Below are 20,047 nucleotides of genomic sequence, written 5' to 3' on the forward strand. Positions count from 1 at the left end.
GACATAATCAATAGCCTAAATGTGAAAGATTTCAAAATTAATTATTTAGTGTAGCAAGCCCAAAGTAACTGCATCTTCAAATTTTCATTAAATTATATATGTTTTAGCACTCCTTTTGTTCCCCGGCATAATTTGTAGTTTTCTCTCTTTACACGAAAATATCAAGTTTCTGTATGGTTGTTGGACAATAAATAATTGAATACTAACTGTAAGAATATTCAGATGTTGTAGTATACTTTTTAGTTTTAATTTTTTATATAGGTACGAAAAAAAGTATCACACGGGCTTAAAGTAAAGTTCGACGAAGAAAAGTAGAGTAAAGTTTTTTGTTTTTTTGTGTTTTTCCTTCCTTCTGAAAAAATAAATTTCAATAATACAAAACAAAATTGATTAAATGGTTTTAATTTTTTATTGAAGAATTTACATTTCTTTAAGATTATCGTATACATTCCTCTGGAAAAAGATTGAAAGATTAGTTGTTAATTCATTATTGTATTTTTTTTTTTTGTGTAAGTGTAATGCAATTTCTTAAATTAACTATGGTTTTTTTTACATTTAAAAAAATAAGTCTATTCCTTATAAATAAGTTTCTAGTTAGTTTAATGATTCACAAAACATTTAGTGTTGTATAAAAGTGGAATAATATTATAGATTCAATTCTATACAGCTAGGACGTTTCATTTTGTTCTCTATTTGGAATTTATTAAGTTTTTTTTTTCAATATGCATATTTAAAATAAACTATCACAATTATTATCAAATTTTATTTGCTACGTTTTTTTTTTTTTTTTTGATTAATGTCAAATTACTTCAAAAACCATTTTACTCTATATATTTATTTGTGAAACAATGTTTGCAAACTGTAATAACAACAAAGTGTGCGTATATTTAGTATATTGTTTATTTTTTGTCGAAATTAAAATTCAAAACCATGGATTAAGTACATATCGGCGCTATTTAAAAAAACAGATTATCATTTACTCAGAAACTTCGTTTTTTATTGACAGCGACGGTATAACTGAATCTTTTGAGCACATTTTTATTTTAAATAAAAAAATCTGTAAAATAATCAAAACATTCTTTACAAAAATATGTATCTTACATACATAGAATATTACATTATTTAAATGCCCCCAGTCTTTTTAAGAAATGATCACAAGTATTTTTTTTTAATGTTCGGTTTTTATCGATATCATTAATATTTACTTAGAACGTTTAATTTGAATGAAGCATAGTGAAAGTTTGAAGCGGAATAATTAATATACTTGTTTGTGGCATCCAACCAATAATTGGATGGTTGGAAAATGAATCTGAGGTCGGAGTAGCACCTGTTAGCACGTATTTTCACGTGATAACATTCACTGATGGAAATTCAAATAAATACTTATGTACATATGGTAGCAGCAGATCACTTGGCATAGGCGGAATTATCAGTATTTAGTATTTTTCATATAACTGAATAGATTTATTTAATGGGTAAATTAATTAATTTAAATTATTTGTTATAAATTAAATTGTCTACCCGAAAACCACTTGCCTTAAAATCGCAATCTAACTTTCGTGCATGTATACTTGCTTACGCGTGCCCTGAATTATAATTATAATTGATGGAAAGGAATGGATTGGCAAAAAAGGAAATTTTGGGTACCTTCTATGCATTTGGGACTTCTTTATAAGATTGATTATTTTATCAGTGGTTTTTTGTTAGAAAAAAATTATATTCTTTTTACTTAATGGAAAAACATTTTGATGACCACACTTAACTTTTTAATAAAACGATTCATTTTTATTCACGAAATACTACTTGGGGTTATTTAATTGTGTGCATTCCTTTTACTTAGATTAAAGCGTTTAAAATACAAATCTAATTGATTCTTTTTTTGATTACATTAGAATAAAAAAAAATAATATTTAATAAAGTATAAGATCAACTTGTATTGAAAATAGAAAAAAAATTAACAGAATATTATGCAAGGGTGGCTTTTGTTTAAGTCAGTAAATATGTATATAGAAAAATATAAAAGCATATATTTTTAGCTCCAACAAGCAAGGTTTGGGACTCGTCCGGCACTTTTTAGTTGTTCCTTAACTTCATTGGATGTCTAGCATACGCTTTAGCTGCTAGCGGCTCCGTTTTGTTTTTCTGTTGACATTTCCTTCAATTATTATCTGCGAAATAGAATTAATACAAAAATTGTTTAATAGTTTGATTTTTTTTTCGAAAAAAATAATATTAATATTTAAAAATGCATTTTTCAAATAAATCATTTGTATCATGCTTTCGAAATACGCCTTAACTTTTCAAAAACCTCAAAAGTTTCATTTTTTCATTTTAATAAGTACACATAAGTAAATTTTCATGTACTTGCACACATAATGTATGTACAATAGGGTACAAACAAATCTTTTTTTCATTATTTTAATTTGCTCTACCGATAACTTATTTTCCCGAAACAAGATAAAGCTACCCCAATTTTTTTCGAAGATGTTTATAAATAAAATAAGCTCTTTTAGTTTTTAATTTCTTTTGAAGCTTATATAATTTTTTAATCGAAAAGTTGTTTGAATAAACAGTATCGAGTATGAATAGATCCATTTACCTCAATCTTTTTTTATCGAAAAAAAACATTTTTTGACTGGCGTTAGAACTAGTGATAAATTCCGAAAAAAAAGCCTTAAAACTGTGTTTTACTGTTTTTTATAACGGTTGAAATTATTCTCATCGTATTTCTCATTAAATATTCTTTTATATTGCGTTCTTTTATGTTGATCAATTCATCTTAAATTGATAACAAAAAAACAATTTTTAAAAAGATCGTACCAAAACAAGGGAATGAAAAACGGGGAGAGTACTATATCTTCCGCGCCGAAAATTGATAACGGTATTTTGTAGAGGAGTTTAATACGTAGTGGTCTATCTTCTCCTGTTTGGGCGGGAGGGGCAATTTGACTTAAAATAATAAAAAAAATATTAATAAACAACGACAACACTTACAGCTATGAATGATAATTTTTTCAAAAGCTAGAATTGTACACTTAATTTTAATTTAAAGTTATTTCAATCAATTATTTTTTTTATAATCGATTTCAAAGTAAAAAATTGGAAAAAAGTTTAAATACTATAGATTGTGGATTACAATACAAAATTGACTGATAAAATTAACTGCCACAACTGATTCCTTCTCAAATACTGAAATCCATATGTTCTTATGATTTCTAGTTTTTGAGGAAATTGAAAATAGAAAAATTTATCTTTAAATGCAATTTCATTATGACAAACGAGACGATAACGATTAAGTTACGGAGAGTAAATCAAAACCGATCACGTTTTCGATAATCGTTTTAGCGATTATCGTTTTGATAATTACGGAATGGCCCCCAGGACACAGGAAAGCACGCAAATGAATTAGGATTTGCTCAAAACTTTGCTCAGATTGAAAACTTCTTTGCGTGTAAATAATTTGGAAAAATGGAGGGGACTTTAAATTTACTGCCAGGGTAAGCAGAGATGCACTTTTTCATGACAATGATACTCTTTTAGGTTTTGTTGATTTCACGAAACATGACAAAAAACATAATTTCAGTTAAAAAACATGATTTATAAAAAAAGAAGAAAAAACTGATAGAAAATGAACAACCACATCGTGACTAGGGAGGAATAAAACAAATTATTTCGAGTTTATTTTATAAAATAGTATTAATAAAGTATCAAAGTATCAACTACATAGGCTCCATTTTGCAAAAATTCTAAAAGTGTATTTTTAACTCATTTCATGATGCAGAAAGCTTAGATCTTGGCTTCAAACATTTTGTTTATAGTTTATTTTTCCAAAAAATGGACTTTGTAGGAAAAAATAGTTTTTTGCTTTTCCCACTTTTTCCAAAAAGTTGTAGTTGTAATTATAACTTAAATTACTAAGATGGCAGGAATAAAACTTGAAAACATAATTACGTTTATAATTTGTACGCATTAAAGATTAATTTCATATAAATACTTCATGTATTCAGTAACTTATTAAAAATAACAGTTAATCAAGTGAAAAGGTTGTTGGTTAACAAACAGATTGTAAAGATTTTTCTCTTGGATTAAAAAAAAAAACATGATTTTGGACACGAAAACATTAAAACATGATTTTAGTTCAAAAAAACATGAAAATCATGCTAAATCATGATTTCTGGCAGCCCTGGTAAGATGCTTTGGGTTATACTCGGTCCAATGTGCATCGGCTGAGAAGCTACACCTACGAGTTATACGGGTTTTACAGCAACATCGACCTGGTCAAAAAGCTGAAAATTCAGCGGTTTAAATGGCGACGCACAGTGCGGCGACCAGTGGAAAAAAGTCAAAAAATATGATCTTCTAAAATGAGTTTTGAAAAATGCAAAAATATAGCTAGACTTCTAACTAGATGAACTGTAAATTTTGATTTGTTAAATGCACCTACAGCAAGCTATACAACCTCTTAAAGGTAACATGTCAAAAGTAGACCATTTAGTGATGATTGCTCCAAATAAAGCGGGTTTTAATTGGATACTCTTTAGAAAAATAAACTTAATATATTTTATTGTTTTTTTTTGCACTCGAAAGCCTTCGATCGTTTTAATAATTGGTTAAGTAACGGTTTATTTCTCCCAAAAACAGCTTATTTGATTCACGTGCATTCATCAAAAAAAGTTAATAGGTTATAAAGTGGGAAATACGACCTTTTCAAAAACATATCATTCATCCACGTCCACCCGCGTCCGTGCTGGCTATAACTGTTTGTTTCAAGCCTTTTAAAACACAATTTGTATGAAAAACGCACTTTTTAAGTTATAAAAATAACAATCCTTAGTCTACTTATATGACAAAAACTTATAACCGCAGTAACAAATGTTTTTATACACTATTTACTTGCCATGCGACAAAAAAATAATGTTAAAAGAAAAGAACAGGCTGTTTTGAATTTTTTTCACACTTTGCACTGAATCAAAGCGACGCACTAACCCGTCAAGTTTTCGTACCCCTCACGAATGGGCAACGTGCAAGGTGAAGAACTCATTTAGGAAGCGAAAACCCCAACCAACTTGATATATGTACAACTGGAGACAGTTAACTAGGCACCGAGCTTTTTCTGGAGGATTGTTGGTTGAGGCCGAGATCCATCGAATATTTAATTTAACCTTGCCTTTACTTTTGAAACTTTAAAAAATTCGAACAAAGAACTCAGTAAATTACGACAAGGACATCATTTTCTAAAAGACACGTTTAATTTCATAATTCAAAAATGTATATTCAACAAATTATATTTACTTACTTGCAGAATTTGACTAGCTTCAAATGCAGTTCCTGGTAAAAGAATAATTGGAGATGATACGTGACCCGATTCCACACATAGCATGTTTGGATATTCATCGTCTCCAAAATCAGAGATTTCACGTGCTTGGTCTATCCATGGATTCCAGATAACTATTTAATGAATGAATTTAAAATTATTTTATTTATTATATTTAATTAAATTTGTTAAAATGTTTGTATGATTAATATAAAATTGTAAATAGAAATTTGTTAAAATCGCATTCTATTGTACGAGTATGTTCAGTATTAACAATTTTAAAAACACTGACATCAATGGCACCATATTTCTATGAAGGATGTGAGAAGCCACTGTTTTTCCTTCCAATTTGTATGTTCCATAGTATTTATTTGCTTTTTTTAATAGCACTAAAAATACTTGGGTTTTGAGATATCTGAGTATTATAAATATTAGTTGATTTAAAGATTCATCGAGCAATAGCTCACATTGTAATTTTTGCGTTTTGATTATTGGAATAAAAATACAAATTTTAGAAAAGTTGGTTTCTTGGTATAATCACTGGGAAACATAGGGTTAGTAAAAAAATTGATTTTTTGTGTTTTTCTCACACTAAATATTCCTTAAGAGATTGTTTTTGAAAAAGAAAACCAACTAATGTGTAAATTATATACATTATTTCTTATCATTTCTTGTTATCATTTCTGAAAAATCAGCAACTTTTTATAAATTATAAGACTTATTATACATTTCATTAAAATTAAGAATATGAAATATAAATTTACCCGTATCAGGAAAGTTGTATTTATGTAATCGCATTTTTCTGCCGGATACAACATTTGTTATAACATGCTCCTGAGGAGTTTGCTGATAAATTCTATCAGTCCATTCGCCAATTGTCACGACTTCCCTCCCTTCTTGATACAGTGCTCCATCACGTGTCTAAAATAGATTTTTAAAAATATTTTTAAAGATCATGGCAAATTTTTGTTACTTGTTCTTCTAAAAAAATAAGACTTAAATAAGGTATAATTTAAGTTTTATTAAAAATGATAATAACTAAACTAAACAGTAATTAACTTTTTACAGTAATAAAATAAGCAAAAATAAGTAAAATACATTCGGAGGTATTTTTAAATGGATCGTTCTCTAAAGGAATACATTAATCCTAAATGCCCGAACAATGCGCACATGCAAATATTCACCAAACACTTTCACTTTTTGCGAATGCACTTGCCAAAAGTGATATTAGGTGTTCTGCATTTCACATATTCTAATCGAATTGAATTGACTTTATTTCTGTTCGTGAGATTGTAGCCTTTTTCAATGATTTTTTGGACAAATTATTATCAAAACTTATATTTTTATTGATTTGTGATGTTTATTTGTTTGTTAATTAAGTACAAAACACATATGTACATAAAATAAATACATGGATTTTGGGTTGAAAACAATTTTTTTTTAATTATTCGACGAGCAGGATTTGACCCCACGTGTGCAGAGCACTTGGAATTAGCCACACAATGTCTTAACCACTCGGCCACCTTGTCAAGCTTGTGCACATTGGCAGTCTGTCTTTCTTTCTTTTGAATTCTGCTTCATTTCTTTAATTTTTGAAATTTTTTTTAAAGTAAGAAGCATTTTCGAAGATTTTGTAATCGATCGAATTTTAGAACATCCAATTTCATTTCACGTGAAATTGAAAGTGATTTACATTTACTTTCGATGGAATGGGAGAAAAAATTGATAAAAAAAAAACATACACAAGCAATTATGACCTATTTATATTGTAATTTTTTTTTAAGATGGTTTATTCACCAATTTGAAGTTTTATTTCGAAATTCGATTAAAATCTTGAATGAATTTAAATTTTCAAAAACAATGGTTGTCTGTAAGGTCGGTTAACGATAATTCTACGTGATAACTTCATTAGGAAAAAGGATGTGTTCTGCCGCTGTCTCTTTTTAAAAGAATGATTTGAATATTATTTTTTGCAAGCAAAATAAAAGTATTGGGCTTTCTTGGAATTCAAGTCCTAGAACTCTTGCGCAAAAGACCACAGATAAATATATGTAGTTACTATAATAACTATAGTATCTGTGCCCTTACTGTATTCTAAATTCATCTGGGACAGACTATTGACAGTTATTATAAATGATTTAAAAATTATTCTTACTTTGTCAATGAATGTACAGCCATGGAGTCCAGTTATTTGGCATCTACGGACATCAGGAACTTTTAAGTAAGTGTGAAGTAATAAGTTGAAGGAGAATGTGAGGTCCTTACTTGGATTATAAACACCAATGTGGAAATGTAGTTCTTTCTCACGTAAAATCAGACGATAAGTTATCCGAAAGCTGAAAATATTAAACTATCATTATTTTACCTTTACAATTTGTTTCAGTATTTACGGATAATTCCACATATTTCGTGTGAATTCAGTATCCATAAGTGAAAAAAGAGCTTCGACATCTCCGTTGGGTAGTCTTTCTGGTGGCCTTTCAAGAGTCCATCGTGTTATCCTCGAAAATCCGTGCTGGGGTCCAAATGACCATGGGCCAAATTGGGCTAAAATAAGTTATTAATATTTAATATAATATGAAACACACTTCTATATAAAGTTTAACTTACGAAATACAAATGGAATTCCACCTCGGATTGCCTTTTTACCGTCAAAAGATGCTAGTTTACTGTAAAATAATAGTCAAATTTTAAGTGTCGTGTAAAAATGTATTTACTTATTCATACAGATAATTTGAAAAAAAAAAAAAAGAATTAAAAAAAGTTAAAATGACACAAAGATACTTTTTAATAAACTAGGTGGGTAGTGTGTTTTTTTTTTTTGGGAAGTGTGTTTGCAGGGCGTAGAATTCAGCTGCGGGTAGAATTTTGCCATTATTTCGTGTATACAATACCTCATGCAAACGATAGTTAATCTAAGAACTTATTTAAGGTCTAAATTTTTATTTCTTCTTTGGTTGCTCAGTTATTAATTTTTTTTAGCCTGTTTCATGTTTCTTGCCCATAATAATTTTTGAAGTTTTGGTATTCTTAAAATGCGTACTAAACATAGCGTTTTATGGATTAATTAATTCTTATGAAAGAAGCAACAATGATTAACAGTTTTTCACAAGTTTATCTAAAAAACTCATACATTTTATGGTACTTGGATTTGTGATGACTTAATATCAACACGCTTGGTCAACAAAGTGAAGTTAATGTAGACGTGTTACTCAATAGCGCTGCTCAACTTTTGTTGACCCGAACGCAACCCGATTGAAGGCGGTAAGATCAAAGAATGTTGCAAATGTTCCAGCTTGATGACAGTGAAATTGCAGTTGAATTCAAAAATGACATTTCACTGACATTCAACATCAACAATAACACGTCCACACTCAACTCTCTTGTTTACAATTTTTTTATTAGTAGTAGTAGTGTTTTTATTACGCACATGGAATTAGTTCCTTACTGTACCTCTTCTTTGTTTGTATGTGTGACTAGATAAGCATTCTATAAGTGTACTGTGGATGCGAATGTTCCAGCTTGTTGACAGTGAAATGGCAGTTGAATTAAAAAATGACATTTCACTGACATTCAACATGAAAAATAATACGTGCATATTTAGCTGAGAGTGTGGACGAGTAGCATACTCCGACATAATATGGACGCAGTTTAATAAAATGTGTTTTCTTCGTTTGTCCACCTCGAGTTCTATATACATACCAAATATTATCGTTTTTCCACCCCCCGTTTAGGAGCAATTCCAAAAACAAATTTTGCACTGAAAAATTGAAATTCCCCTAAAATCTCAAAAATCAATTTTTATTAAAAATTCAAACTGCTGTCGTTTGTCCACCTCGAGTTCTTTACGTATACAAAAAATCATCGTTTGTCCACCCTCTGTTTAGGAGATATTCCAAAAAGAATTTTTTTATAGCAACTCTCAAAAAAGTACGCATACACCACAGTACCTCTACTGAAAATTAAAAAGTCCTCAAAAATTATTATTTTTTCAAAAATTCAAACGGCAATCGTTTGTCCACCTCGAGAAATGTATACAAACAAAAAATCATCGTTTGTCCACCCTACGTTTAAAAGATATTCAAAGATATACAAAATTTGTACTGAAAAAGTCCCATAAAATCTCCAAAAATTGACTTTTTTCAAAAAATGGGTGGACAAACGACGATTTTTGGTATACGTGTAGAACTCGAGGTGGACAAACGACAAAAATTTGAAATTTTGAAAAAAGTCAATTTTTGGAGATTTTTTGGGACTTTGAAATTTTCAGTACAAATTTTGTTTTTTGAATATCTTTTAAACGTAGGGTCGACAAACGACGATCTGCGGAAAAATTCCTACTGGGCTGAATTTTGGTATACAGCTTAATGACGGCTTTGTTATGAAGATGTGAAAAATCGACATTGATATCGTGTCCGCGTTAAGAGTTATAGGGGTCAAAAGGTCACAAAAACTGGTTTTTCACGATTTTCAGCAAAACGGTAAGTCTTATCAAAAAATTTTCAATGCAAGAATTGTAGACCAGATTATTATATATAAAAAGTGTCATGACACTTTTTTTCCTAAGACCCACCGTTTCTTAGGTATAACGATTCAAAAAGTTGAAGTTTAGTTGTAATCGTCATAATCCTATTCCTGAAAAAAAGACTCCTAACTGAAAAGTTCCTGAAATTTCATTATTTTTTTAGCTTGAATTTCGTTCCTCAACTGTTAAGAATATGGGGAAACCAAAAAAAAATGGAAATTTTCGCCATTTTTCCGATTGGGGCCCTTCTCCCGAAACCATTTCCCTGGAAATTTTTGTTTAAAATATGTCTGAAAATATACAGGGTGTGCAATAGAGAATGGACAACCCTAAAACGGCTTATAGCTACACTTATGATTGTTCTAAAAACAGATAGAAAAAAGTTCTATCGCAACCAGTTCATAAAATATGGACTTTTTTTCGTTCAGTGTATTTTAAATTTTATCATCTTATGTTTTCGTTCACTACAACCACGAATGAATGAATTTTATTTATTTCTTTTTTTTATAATTTTCTACAATAATTGGATGAGTACATAAACACTTTAAAAATTTCATAGCTATTGCACATTTTCGTAAAAAAAATTTTGAAATCTGTTTTTTGATGCAAAATGTAAAAAAAGTATTTTATGAAAAATTTTAAACACCTGTGGTATAAAATAAATCTATAGAAACCTAGGTGGCCAACTTTCTTAAAAATATTCTGGTATAAGGAGAATCATATCATATGATATGATCATAAACAAAACTTCTTTTTAGCTGAAAATACGAAGAAGGGACTGATTTTTAAGGATTCTGCCATCCTCTTTTGAGGAAGCTCGCTTCTGGCAAATGTACCCCATGGGGTGCATTTGCCAGAGCAAAACCTACCCAAAAACAAATGGCAAATGCACCCCACAAGCTAATCTTTCAAAAATTTACTTATAACTTTTTTATAAGTTAAACAGTAAAAAAATCGCTTCTACACAGCATAGTACACATAATTTTGAAAAGATATTTGTATCAAAAAGTAATTTAACACGACAAATACCTACAATTTACGACGGTTATGTACCTTCATATTTTGGTTCTCAACATTAAAAAACTAACGCAAGCGTCTAATTTATTTCGTGTCCAGCCAAAAGCTGTCAAACTTTGTGCAAAGTTTTCAATCATAAATGTGCAACAGAAAATGATTTTTCGATATTTAATATTCTGTTGGTTTGGAAAAAAACCTGGACTGGCAAAGGTACCCCACTGGCAAATGCTCCCCCTTCTACCCTACTTCCATTTGTTGAATGTAATACAAAAAAGATAAAAAGGAGTTTATTGAACAATAAAGACAAAAAAGTTCTCTGTAAATTGAAAAACTAAAAGAGAACAAAATTGTTTGCGCCAACGCAACGTCCCAAAAAAATGGCCTTTAGAACAAGATAGCATCCAAGTGACGATTAGTCAAGATGTACAAAAGTAAGCATTTTCTTAAATCATCGCTAATTCGCATGTAGAAGATTACTGAAAAAACATTTTTATTTTCTTAGAATTTACCAAAAAAAACTACCCCTTTAATTTTCCTTAATTACTTACTTACTGCACACCCTGTCTATTGCCTGGGATATTGTTTAGACATTTTAATAAATTTAGGTTTGGAATATTTTTCTTTAAATAAAAAAAGAATTCATCTCTGGAAATTACTAAGTAAAATTATTTCTACACATCATATATGCTTTTGTAAAACAACAAAGCAGCAAGCGAAATCTGCGTGTAAAAGAAGAAAAAAACTTTGAACAAGGAAAGGTTCTGCTATAACTCAACTTTCATGTAATAAAATCACATACATACAATATGTATAAGAACCGCATGTTTTATGCTGGTACTTCGTGCAGTTTATTTTTTGCTCAATGAAATTTCCACAAAACATTAACGTTTATAAAAACTATCTATTTATAAAGAGGATTTCGCACTAAAGTGAATAGGTACAAACTCGGGTTGTATGTAGGTACGTCAACAAAAGGTAAAAAAATGATATATACCAATTCCACATATTGTTGGACGGTGGATTGCCTAGGATTTTGTTACTTTTTTTTGCTTGTCATGGTTTGTAGAATAATGAGTGAAATCTTTAATATTCGAAAATTAATTTCAGTTAAATTTCTTACTTTCTTTGGTTGATGTATTTGTTGTCAGAGTTTTTATCAAAACTATCATAGTAATGATGAAGAACTCGAAAAAAGTAGGCTTTGTCTTATTATTGTTAGTTCGATATTCAGCCAATGGACAAAATATTAAAAAAATATACAATTTTGTAATATGCGATTTTTGGGTACGAAAAAATTTCCAAATGAAAAAAGGAAAAAAAACTACAAAACTACTCACAAACTAACTTCAAATATAAAATTTTGTTTGAACAGAATGGCAACACCTTAAATATTAAGATATAGAAACATTTTCAAAGAGCCAGAAACGTATTCCTATTTTTAAAATTGAAATAGTAAATTGAATAAAAAGTTGTTGAAAAACTGGCCCCCAAAATCAGAATTAAAAAAAAAAAAAATTGTTTAAAAAATTTTTACTTGAGGTCCTATTTTTTAGTATCGTTTTCGATTGGCAGTCCAGCAGTGCGCTGGAATCATTCAGAAGCCCTCTGAAAGTGGTTTATTCGCATGAATATGACACCTATAGACCAGTACCAATCCGGTTTCAAGGGGGAAAAGGTGAAAAAATTATTAGGAGCATGAGGGTGGTGGGAAAATTTAGGATAAATGGTATATGATAGGGGAAAAATAAATTGCCCACAAAAAATTGGAGGATAGGGGTTGGGGGGCTAAAAAGTGAGGTGAGTTTCAAAAATCGTGCTTTTTAACAATTTCTGTCAACAGTAGACCTCCTATCGAAAAAAGTTATATGCAAAAGTTGTAGATAGGAAGTGTCTACAACTTTTACTCCAACCATTTTTTTATATAAACCTCAAAAATATTGAGAAAAATGCAAAAATACGATTTTTTTATTTTTTATTTTTATCTTTTACAAAAATAGTTGGATTTTAACAAAACTTGGTTAAAAATTACTTATGTTTATGTTTTCTATCTATTTTAAATGTTTTTTGAGCAAAAAGTTAATTTTTGACGAATTTGATTTCAAAAAACTTACCGAAAATTTTTTTGATTTTTGAAAAGTTTGGAATGCAGTTATTTGGATTAAAACCTTTTATCTAAGATTATGTGGAAAAACTATGCTTTTGTTGTAGAAAACATTGAGAAAAATTGAAAAAAAAAACAAAAAACACGATTTTCCGTAAATGACAGTAATATTGGCAAGAAATATTTTTGTGAAGTTTTGGCATGGTAATATGTATATCAAAAACGTGATGTTATACTATTTTTCTGAATTCGGATTCGAGCTCAGCGCACAAAAAACCATTAGAAAAATATACTTTGATTTCTATAAAAAACTTTTTAACTACTGAAATCGAACAGGGCATTCGTTTTTGTCTGCCCTGTGCGATTTCACAGGAAAGATCTTAAAAAAAAAAAAAACAAAAAAGAAGACATTTTATTTTGCTATATTTTTTTAAAAAAGCTGTTATATTGTTATATTATCTTGATGTTAAATGATTGAGAAAATATTTTTTGAGAAATTTAATTTCAGCATTTTAGAAAAACAAAATTTCTTTTAAGTTTATTTTTTTTTTCTATTCATTTAGATGAAGGTTACGATTTTTTTTACATATTTCAATGCTCTCATTATAAGTATCTTAGCTTTTAAAATTAATTACTTTTGGGATCCAATTTTGTGAAGACCACCGTGCATTGATTTATAATAATTTTTTTGAAATTTCTTTTTAGAAGATTGTCCCTTCTAAATAAAAGTGGGAAGAGATCCCCTATACGCTATTGCTTTTTGGCACATTTTTCCTGAGCTACCCTGTATATGTATTGTATATAAAATATATGTATCAAACGTATATGTATGTAAAATATTTTTAATTTTTCACAAATATTTGGTAAAATACCGGTCGATTTTTTAAGGAGATATACAAAAAAAAACAAATAAAGACCAAAATGTTACTTTTTTGTTTTATTTTGATTGTTTGTTGCCTTTTTGTATTCCAAAATATATTTATTTTCTAGACGTCTTGGAATTCTTCTTTTTCAAAAAAAAAAAAAATTGAATATTTCCCTGCAAATTACATTGCAAAAAAATGTCTAAACACTTTAAAGTGTATATGCTTCTGTTCAACAACAAATAAGCAAGCACAGACCGCGCATATATGAAAAAAAAGCCCTCGAACAAGAATGATTCTACCATAGCTCAACTTACCATTATACAATACACATACAAATATACAATATATATATTTATATACCAACCGCATGCATTATACATTGTGCACAGTTTAGTTTTTGCTCAATGAAATTTCAACAAAACTTAACGTTTATAAAAACTATCTATCATTTGGATGAGAGTTTTATTTTTTTTTTACATTTTGCACCTACAGCACTAAAGCAAAGAGACAGAAACTATGTAGTGTGGCAGAAAAAGGGAAGGAAATATTAAATACCAGTTCTACACATCGTTCGAGGATAAATTGCTCGGCTTTTTTATTTGTGTCATGGTTTGTCTGGAATAATGAGCAAAATCTTTAGTATTTAAAAAAGTTAAGTTCATTTTGTTTTCACTTGACATACACTTCGGTTCAACTGATAGCATCAAGTTGAGTAAATCTGAATTAAAATCATTTGAAATTGAAAATACTGAATTTATTGGAAAAATACCTATCAACCAATTTTCACTTTGAAAAAAAATGATCTCAGCAATTAGTTTTTTTTCTGCTGGGGGTTTGAGCCGCGTTTCATCACTACAAAGTACGCCATTTTAATGACAGTTTTACTTTCTTAGCTTCAGCCTTATGCCATAGTTTATAAGCAGCAAATTGCAATATGAATGCAAGATTGATCTTCCTATTGCTGTACCAAAAATGTTATTTCAAACGCTTTTATTGTTTTCTTTTAACAATAAAATTCACTCAAACAAACGGAAGAATCCATACAAATTTCATAAATCATTGTATGAGCCAAGAATAACAATAGTTTAAAACAGAGAGATACCCAAAGTGGATAGAAACTTTCGTACGTTTTAGCCCCCAAAACCCATTTGTTTATTTCGTGTTGTTGTTGTAGTCTCTTTTGTATTCGTGAATAAATGTGAAAAACACACACAGTGTAGCCACGGTGTTTTCACGCATACCTAGCCAAAAGTGTACGATTTTTTACGCATACTTAGCCAAAAGCGTCCGTTTTTTCACGCATACTTAGCCAAAAGCGTCCGACACAGCTTTTAGGCAAACCAGTATGACGTCAGAAATTTCCCATCTCCTTTGGGTATCTCTGGTTTAAAAATTAAACTTTTTTTGTTGCCGAGACTAAACTATACTTTTCCAAAACTTTTCGGTATGCTAAACTCGACTCCGGAGTCAAAAAAATTCAATCAGATCCCGTTTTTTTACTGTCTAAAGGTAATATTTCCAAAAATGGGAACTAATGGAATATTTCTGACTTCGGATTCGAGTTTAGCACACCGAAGACCTTTGGAAATGTATAATTTTTTCTAATGGCCTGCAAGATCTTTCCAAAAATATCAAAATATTTTTTTTAATTAATTATTTTATTTTGCCATAAAATTAAACAATCATGATAGTTACCGTTCCACTTTTCGGAATTGTTTGGGGAAAAACTCTTTAAAAAATTGTTAATTTTTTAAATAAATGTCAGAGAGAACAAGATGAACAAAAAAAATTATATTTCCTTATGCATATATCTTTTCATGTTACCCTTTTCTTGAATTGAAAAGTCGAGCACTGTTATCCAAAGCAGTAGCCTATTGAATAGACCCTTTTGGATGGAACAAATTCGTTCAAGAGTTTTTATTGGCGATTATGATTCCTTGGCATACAAGAATACTCCAGCCAAAAGTGCTACTAAATCCGTTGGTGCATTTCTAAGAAAACGGCAACACTGGTCGGTTTTCAGTTTTTTTGATTTAACTCGAAAACCAAGCCTGACTTTGAAATGGTTCAAAGACACTTTTCATAGCAAATTAAATTTTCTGTCAAGTTAAGATGGTTAAAAAATTTTAAAAATTATTTTCGACTAAAATTCTAACCTAAAATCAAAGAAAAAAAAGTTAAAAAATTGAAAATTTTATTTTTTTTTTACTAAATCAAGGGGCATTTTGTGTATGTAGCCGGGATGTCCAAACTTTGTACTAATGAAATAAAGTAGAGGTAAAATCCTTTGATAATTTGCAATTTTTAATTTTTTTTCTCAAGAAACAACAACCTATTCAAAAATTAGCACTTTTTCTAAATTTTTGACTTTTTTAGTTAAAAGCAAGTTTTTAAAACTCGATAAAATCGTATTAATTGGTAACTTTTAGACTTTTAAAGTAAACATACTTCGAGGGATTGATTTAATATAAACTAAATATGACAAACAAAAAAATTTATTTGCATCCTTATGGCCTTTTGTGCAATTTTGTGTATGTGCATTTTTATAAATACGGGTCGAATGGATGGACGGAGAGCCATTAGCTTTGGTCTATTGCATAGAAGAACATTTAATACCAACTCTTTTACTGTTTTCAATGGCCTGAAAAACAATTCTTGTAAAATCCGCGACCAACGAAAAGTTTCTCTTGAAAAACGAAAAAAATACTCTAATGAGTTTGAAACAAAATAGCTCAGGCAAATTAGTAAATCAAATTGCATTTTTCGCGGGACAAATTTTTTTCATGGAGCGTGTTTAGGTGAATGTCCTTATCGTAAAAGTGAATTTTTTGGGATGATAAGATATCGGGAACAGCCGCCATCTTGGAAAAGAGGTGCCGTCTTTATTTTATAACTCCATTTTTACTCATTTAAACCAAAAATATCCGAGGATAGACTTATTACAATTAAATTATCTAAAAAATGATATACAAATGAATTCCGTGAGTTAGTTAAATTCAATTTTATAGTCGGTCAAAGTCCGGGTTCTTCTCGCAAGGTTAAGACAATATGACATTTTTTCAAATATCTGAAGAACTTTTGATTTGTTTGGGATTTTCTTAATGAATGAATTATAGTACTTTTAATTATCTTAAAACTTTAAATAAGCTTAAATCCAGTTTACCTAGAACCAAGTCGATTTTAAAATCACTGCACTTTTCTAATTTGGAAGCAAGATGAATATTTTATTTTTTTTGTTAAAATCGAGTTTTCACTAAATTCGGGTTTATTACTAAGGGGAAGGTCCTTAGACTTTATAAACCCAATAATTTCAAAACTACTGCGTTTTCCCACTTTTTCTCCATTTTGACATCGATTGTAAGCATATAATTGAACAAGATTATTTTTAATAAATTACACTGTGATAGTTTAAAGAACTTTTTTGTGTAGCTGAGCGGGGACACATGTTAATACGGGTGTGCTGAATTTAGTGGTGGCAACCGTTTTAAAAACTTTCGTCACGTTTTCGAGAAGTTTCGAAAATAAGATCTTGAGATTGCCAATATACTGATGATTTCTAGTATTTTCGTCCTTTTTAGCAGTTTTTAGTTTGGAAATAATTTATTTCTGTTTTTATAGATAAGTATTAAGCTATTCCAACCATTATTATTATGATTCGTTCCCTTACGAAGCATTTTTTATATACATAAATTAAATTTTATCCTGTTTTGTTCTTGATATTTATTTTCAAAGTCCTTTATGTCGATGCAGTTTAAGTTTAACATTGATTCTGAATATTATGTTCTATTGACATAGCATCCAAAATTCTAAATAATATGAATAAAATACTACATACCTACCTCAAAAAGTTCAATAGTGAAAATCACTACGAAAATGTATCAAACGACACTGAACTGAACTTCTTGAGGTATATGTATGAAGTATTTTATTCATATTTAAAATAATTTTTGATGCAAAACAATATGTAATATTAAATATTCCAAATTAAAGTTAAACTTAAATTGCATAGATATTAAGGGCTTTTAAAGTAAAAAAAAAGCAAAAAAAAAAACCGAAAAAATTTTTGTTTAAAAAATGCCACGTAAACAACCGAATCATAATAATCAAGGCAGGAATACAAGAACAGCTTTCTTCTAAACTATAAGCTACTAAAATCGACAAAAATGTTCGAAATAATCAGCATTTTTCGAATCTTAACCCAAGTTTTTAAAATGGTTGCCACCACTAAATTCAGCATATCCGAAGCACACCGATGTCGAAGATTTTGAATAAACAACAACAAGTTGTGTGTTCATAGGCTCGAGTTATAGCTATTTCCCGGCATTACAGTAGGTAATGCTATGAGAGCTTATAGGCATTTTTGTTGTATGTTTTTCGCTCTTATTTATTTACCTATTAACTTAATCAAGTATTTTAATATATTAACACTTAGTATATTAATTTCTTTCATTGTTTCTAATATTAAAAGTATTCTAACTATAGTGCTGTTTGAGAATATCTTGAATTAAGATGTAACGGGTGTGACTTTCTAACGTCACTTATTTGCACTTATGGTAAAAGTTGCTTAGAATGTTAGTTTTTTATTAAAATGTTTGAGAAATTTTAATTTGTTCTCATCGATTGTTTTGAACAACATCTCAAACATTTTTAATTAAGTAAACACTTGATCAAATTACTCCTAACAAAGTCTTTTATAGCATTAAAAAAATAAAAAATTTAATATTATTTTATTATAAATCCAAAAAAGCATTTTGAATCGTTTTAATTTTCAAACTATTAATTTCTTGTATAGCAGAGTTTTTGGTTTTTTTTTTACTGTAGGAACCGTTTTTTTTTAACTATTTTTTTTAAATACTTACAAAATTTAAAAAAAAATTCAAAAAATTATGGAGAAATAATTTTTTCGACGCATAAAAACAATTTTTCAAAAAAATTTGTTAATATGTTTTCAAAAATTGAGTTTTTTGAAATCCAAAAAACAAACTTTTGAGCATTTTTCTTAATTTTACCATTAAAGCTACAGCTACAGATGTTTTTTTTACAACAATTTTCGTTGAAATCGGCTAGGTCGCTTATGAGAAAGCTAGAAATCAAAAAAACGGTTCTATGTTAGGTCCGTTAATAGCGGCTAAAAAAATATTTTTTTTTTATTTTAAAAGTAGGATGTTAGATTCCAAAATAAACATATTTTACCGTTAATTTTTGTCCTAAAGAAAAATTTCAATTTCCCCTCCATGGAAACACCCAAAAACCTTAACTTCCATGACATTGCCAATATTTGCAACACAGATCAGTAAAGTGAGACGCGTATGTATCGGCTGACATAAAATCGTGTGTATTTGTTCGAGCTACCAGTTGAATCTGTCGACGTAACTTATTTTTGTTAACAATGTTTTTGCAAACGAAAAATTTATACCTATTAATTTTTCTTTTAATGTCATGGGAAAAATATATTTTAGTAAAACTAGCTTCATTTTAGTACAATTTTAAAACAGTTTATGTAGATTTGAAAAATAGTGACATGAAATATAGCCAAGTGAAATAAGGTCAACTTTCAAATATTATTGGCCTTATTTCACTTTTAAAAAGAAAAATAAAGCCAATTTTTAACAGTAGACCTTATTTCTCTTTGGGTGAGAAATCTATAATTTATAAAATTAAAAAACTATACTTTTATACTCCTTCACAAATCGAACGTAATATTTTTCAATTTTTTTTAACTTTTCAAGGTTTTATAACTTATAAACCATATTTTGTTAACAATACGAGCAAATAACTACAAACTAGTTTTGTTCTTTATATCATATTTTCCTGGACTATAGTTACACACTTAGGAAAATACACACTAACACATTTATATCATGAGTAGGTCTACAAACTACAACTGATTTCGTTGTGATACGTTTAAACAACCAAAAAACAAAAAATGAAAGAAAGAGAAACACTAAAGAGCCCGATTCACAAGAATTTATCGATCCGATTTTCTTAATGCAAGCAATTCCATTCATAAAAACCATAGCATTGTTTTGATGGTGTTAGTGGTTACTTTTTCAGTCTGCTATTCTTTGCTATGCGAAAAAACACATGAACATTTCGAAGGCAACTAAACTGAAATACGAAAAAACTAGGTGGTACGCAATCCTTGTAGAATGAGCAATACAAAAATTGGCTTAGAGATGATTTTGTTAACCTCGTGATTCAGAGATAGAAAAAAAGGACAAAAA

At 29.1% G+C, this 20,047-nt stretch overlaps 1 protein-coding gene across 1 annotated transcript in view; it reads right to left on the reverse strand.

The window, feature by feature from the left end:
• Positions 1-449: 449 nt before the first annotated feature.
• LOC129906571 (uncharacterized) overlaps positions 450-20,047 on the reverse strand; it is a 34,817-nt gene continuing 15,219 nt past the window's right edge. Inside the window, exons 4-9 of the mRNA XM_055982383.1 lie at positions 7,925-7,983; positions 7,705-7,861; positions 7,470-7,650; positions 6,079-6,235; positions 5,297-5,448; positions 450-2,168 (exon numbers count right to left, since the gene is read on the reverse strand). Of these exons, the coding sequence (XP_055838358.1) occupies positions 2,121-2,168; positions 5,297-5,448; positions 6,079-6,235; positions 7,470-7,650; positions 7,705-7,861; positions 7,925-7,983 (754 nt within the window). The 3' untranslated portion in view covers positions 450-2,120. The remainder of the gene's footprint in view (positions 2,169-5,296; positions 5,449-6,078; positions 6,236-7,469; positions 7,651-7,704; positions 7,862-7,924; positions 7,984-20,047) is intronic.

The sequence above is a fragment of the Episyrphus balteatus genome, chromosome 1 (assembly GCF_945859705.1).
Source record: "Episyrphus balteatus chromosome 1, idEpiBalt1.1, whole genome shotgun sequence".
In the NCBI taxonomy this organism is placed as follows: domain Eukaryota; kingdom Metazoa; phylum Arthropoda; class Insecta; order Diptera; family Syrphidae; genus Episyrphus; species Episyrphus balteatus.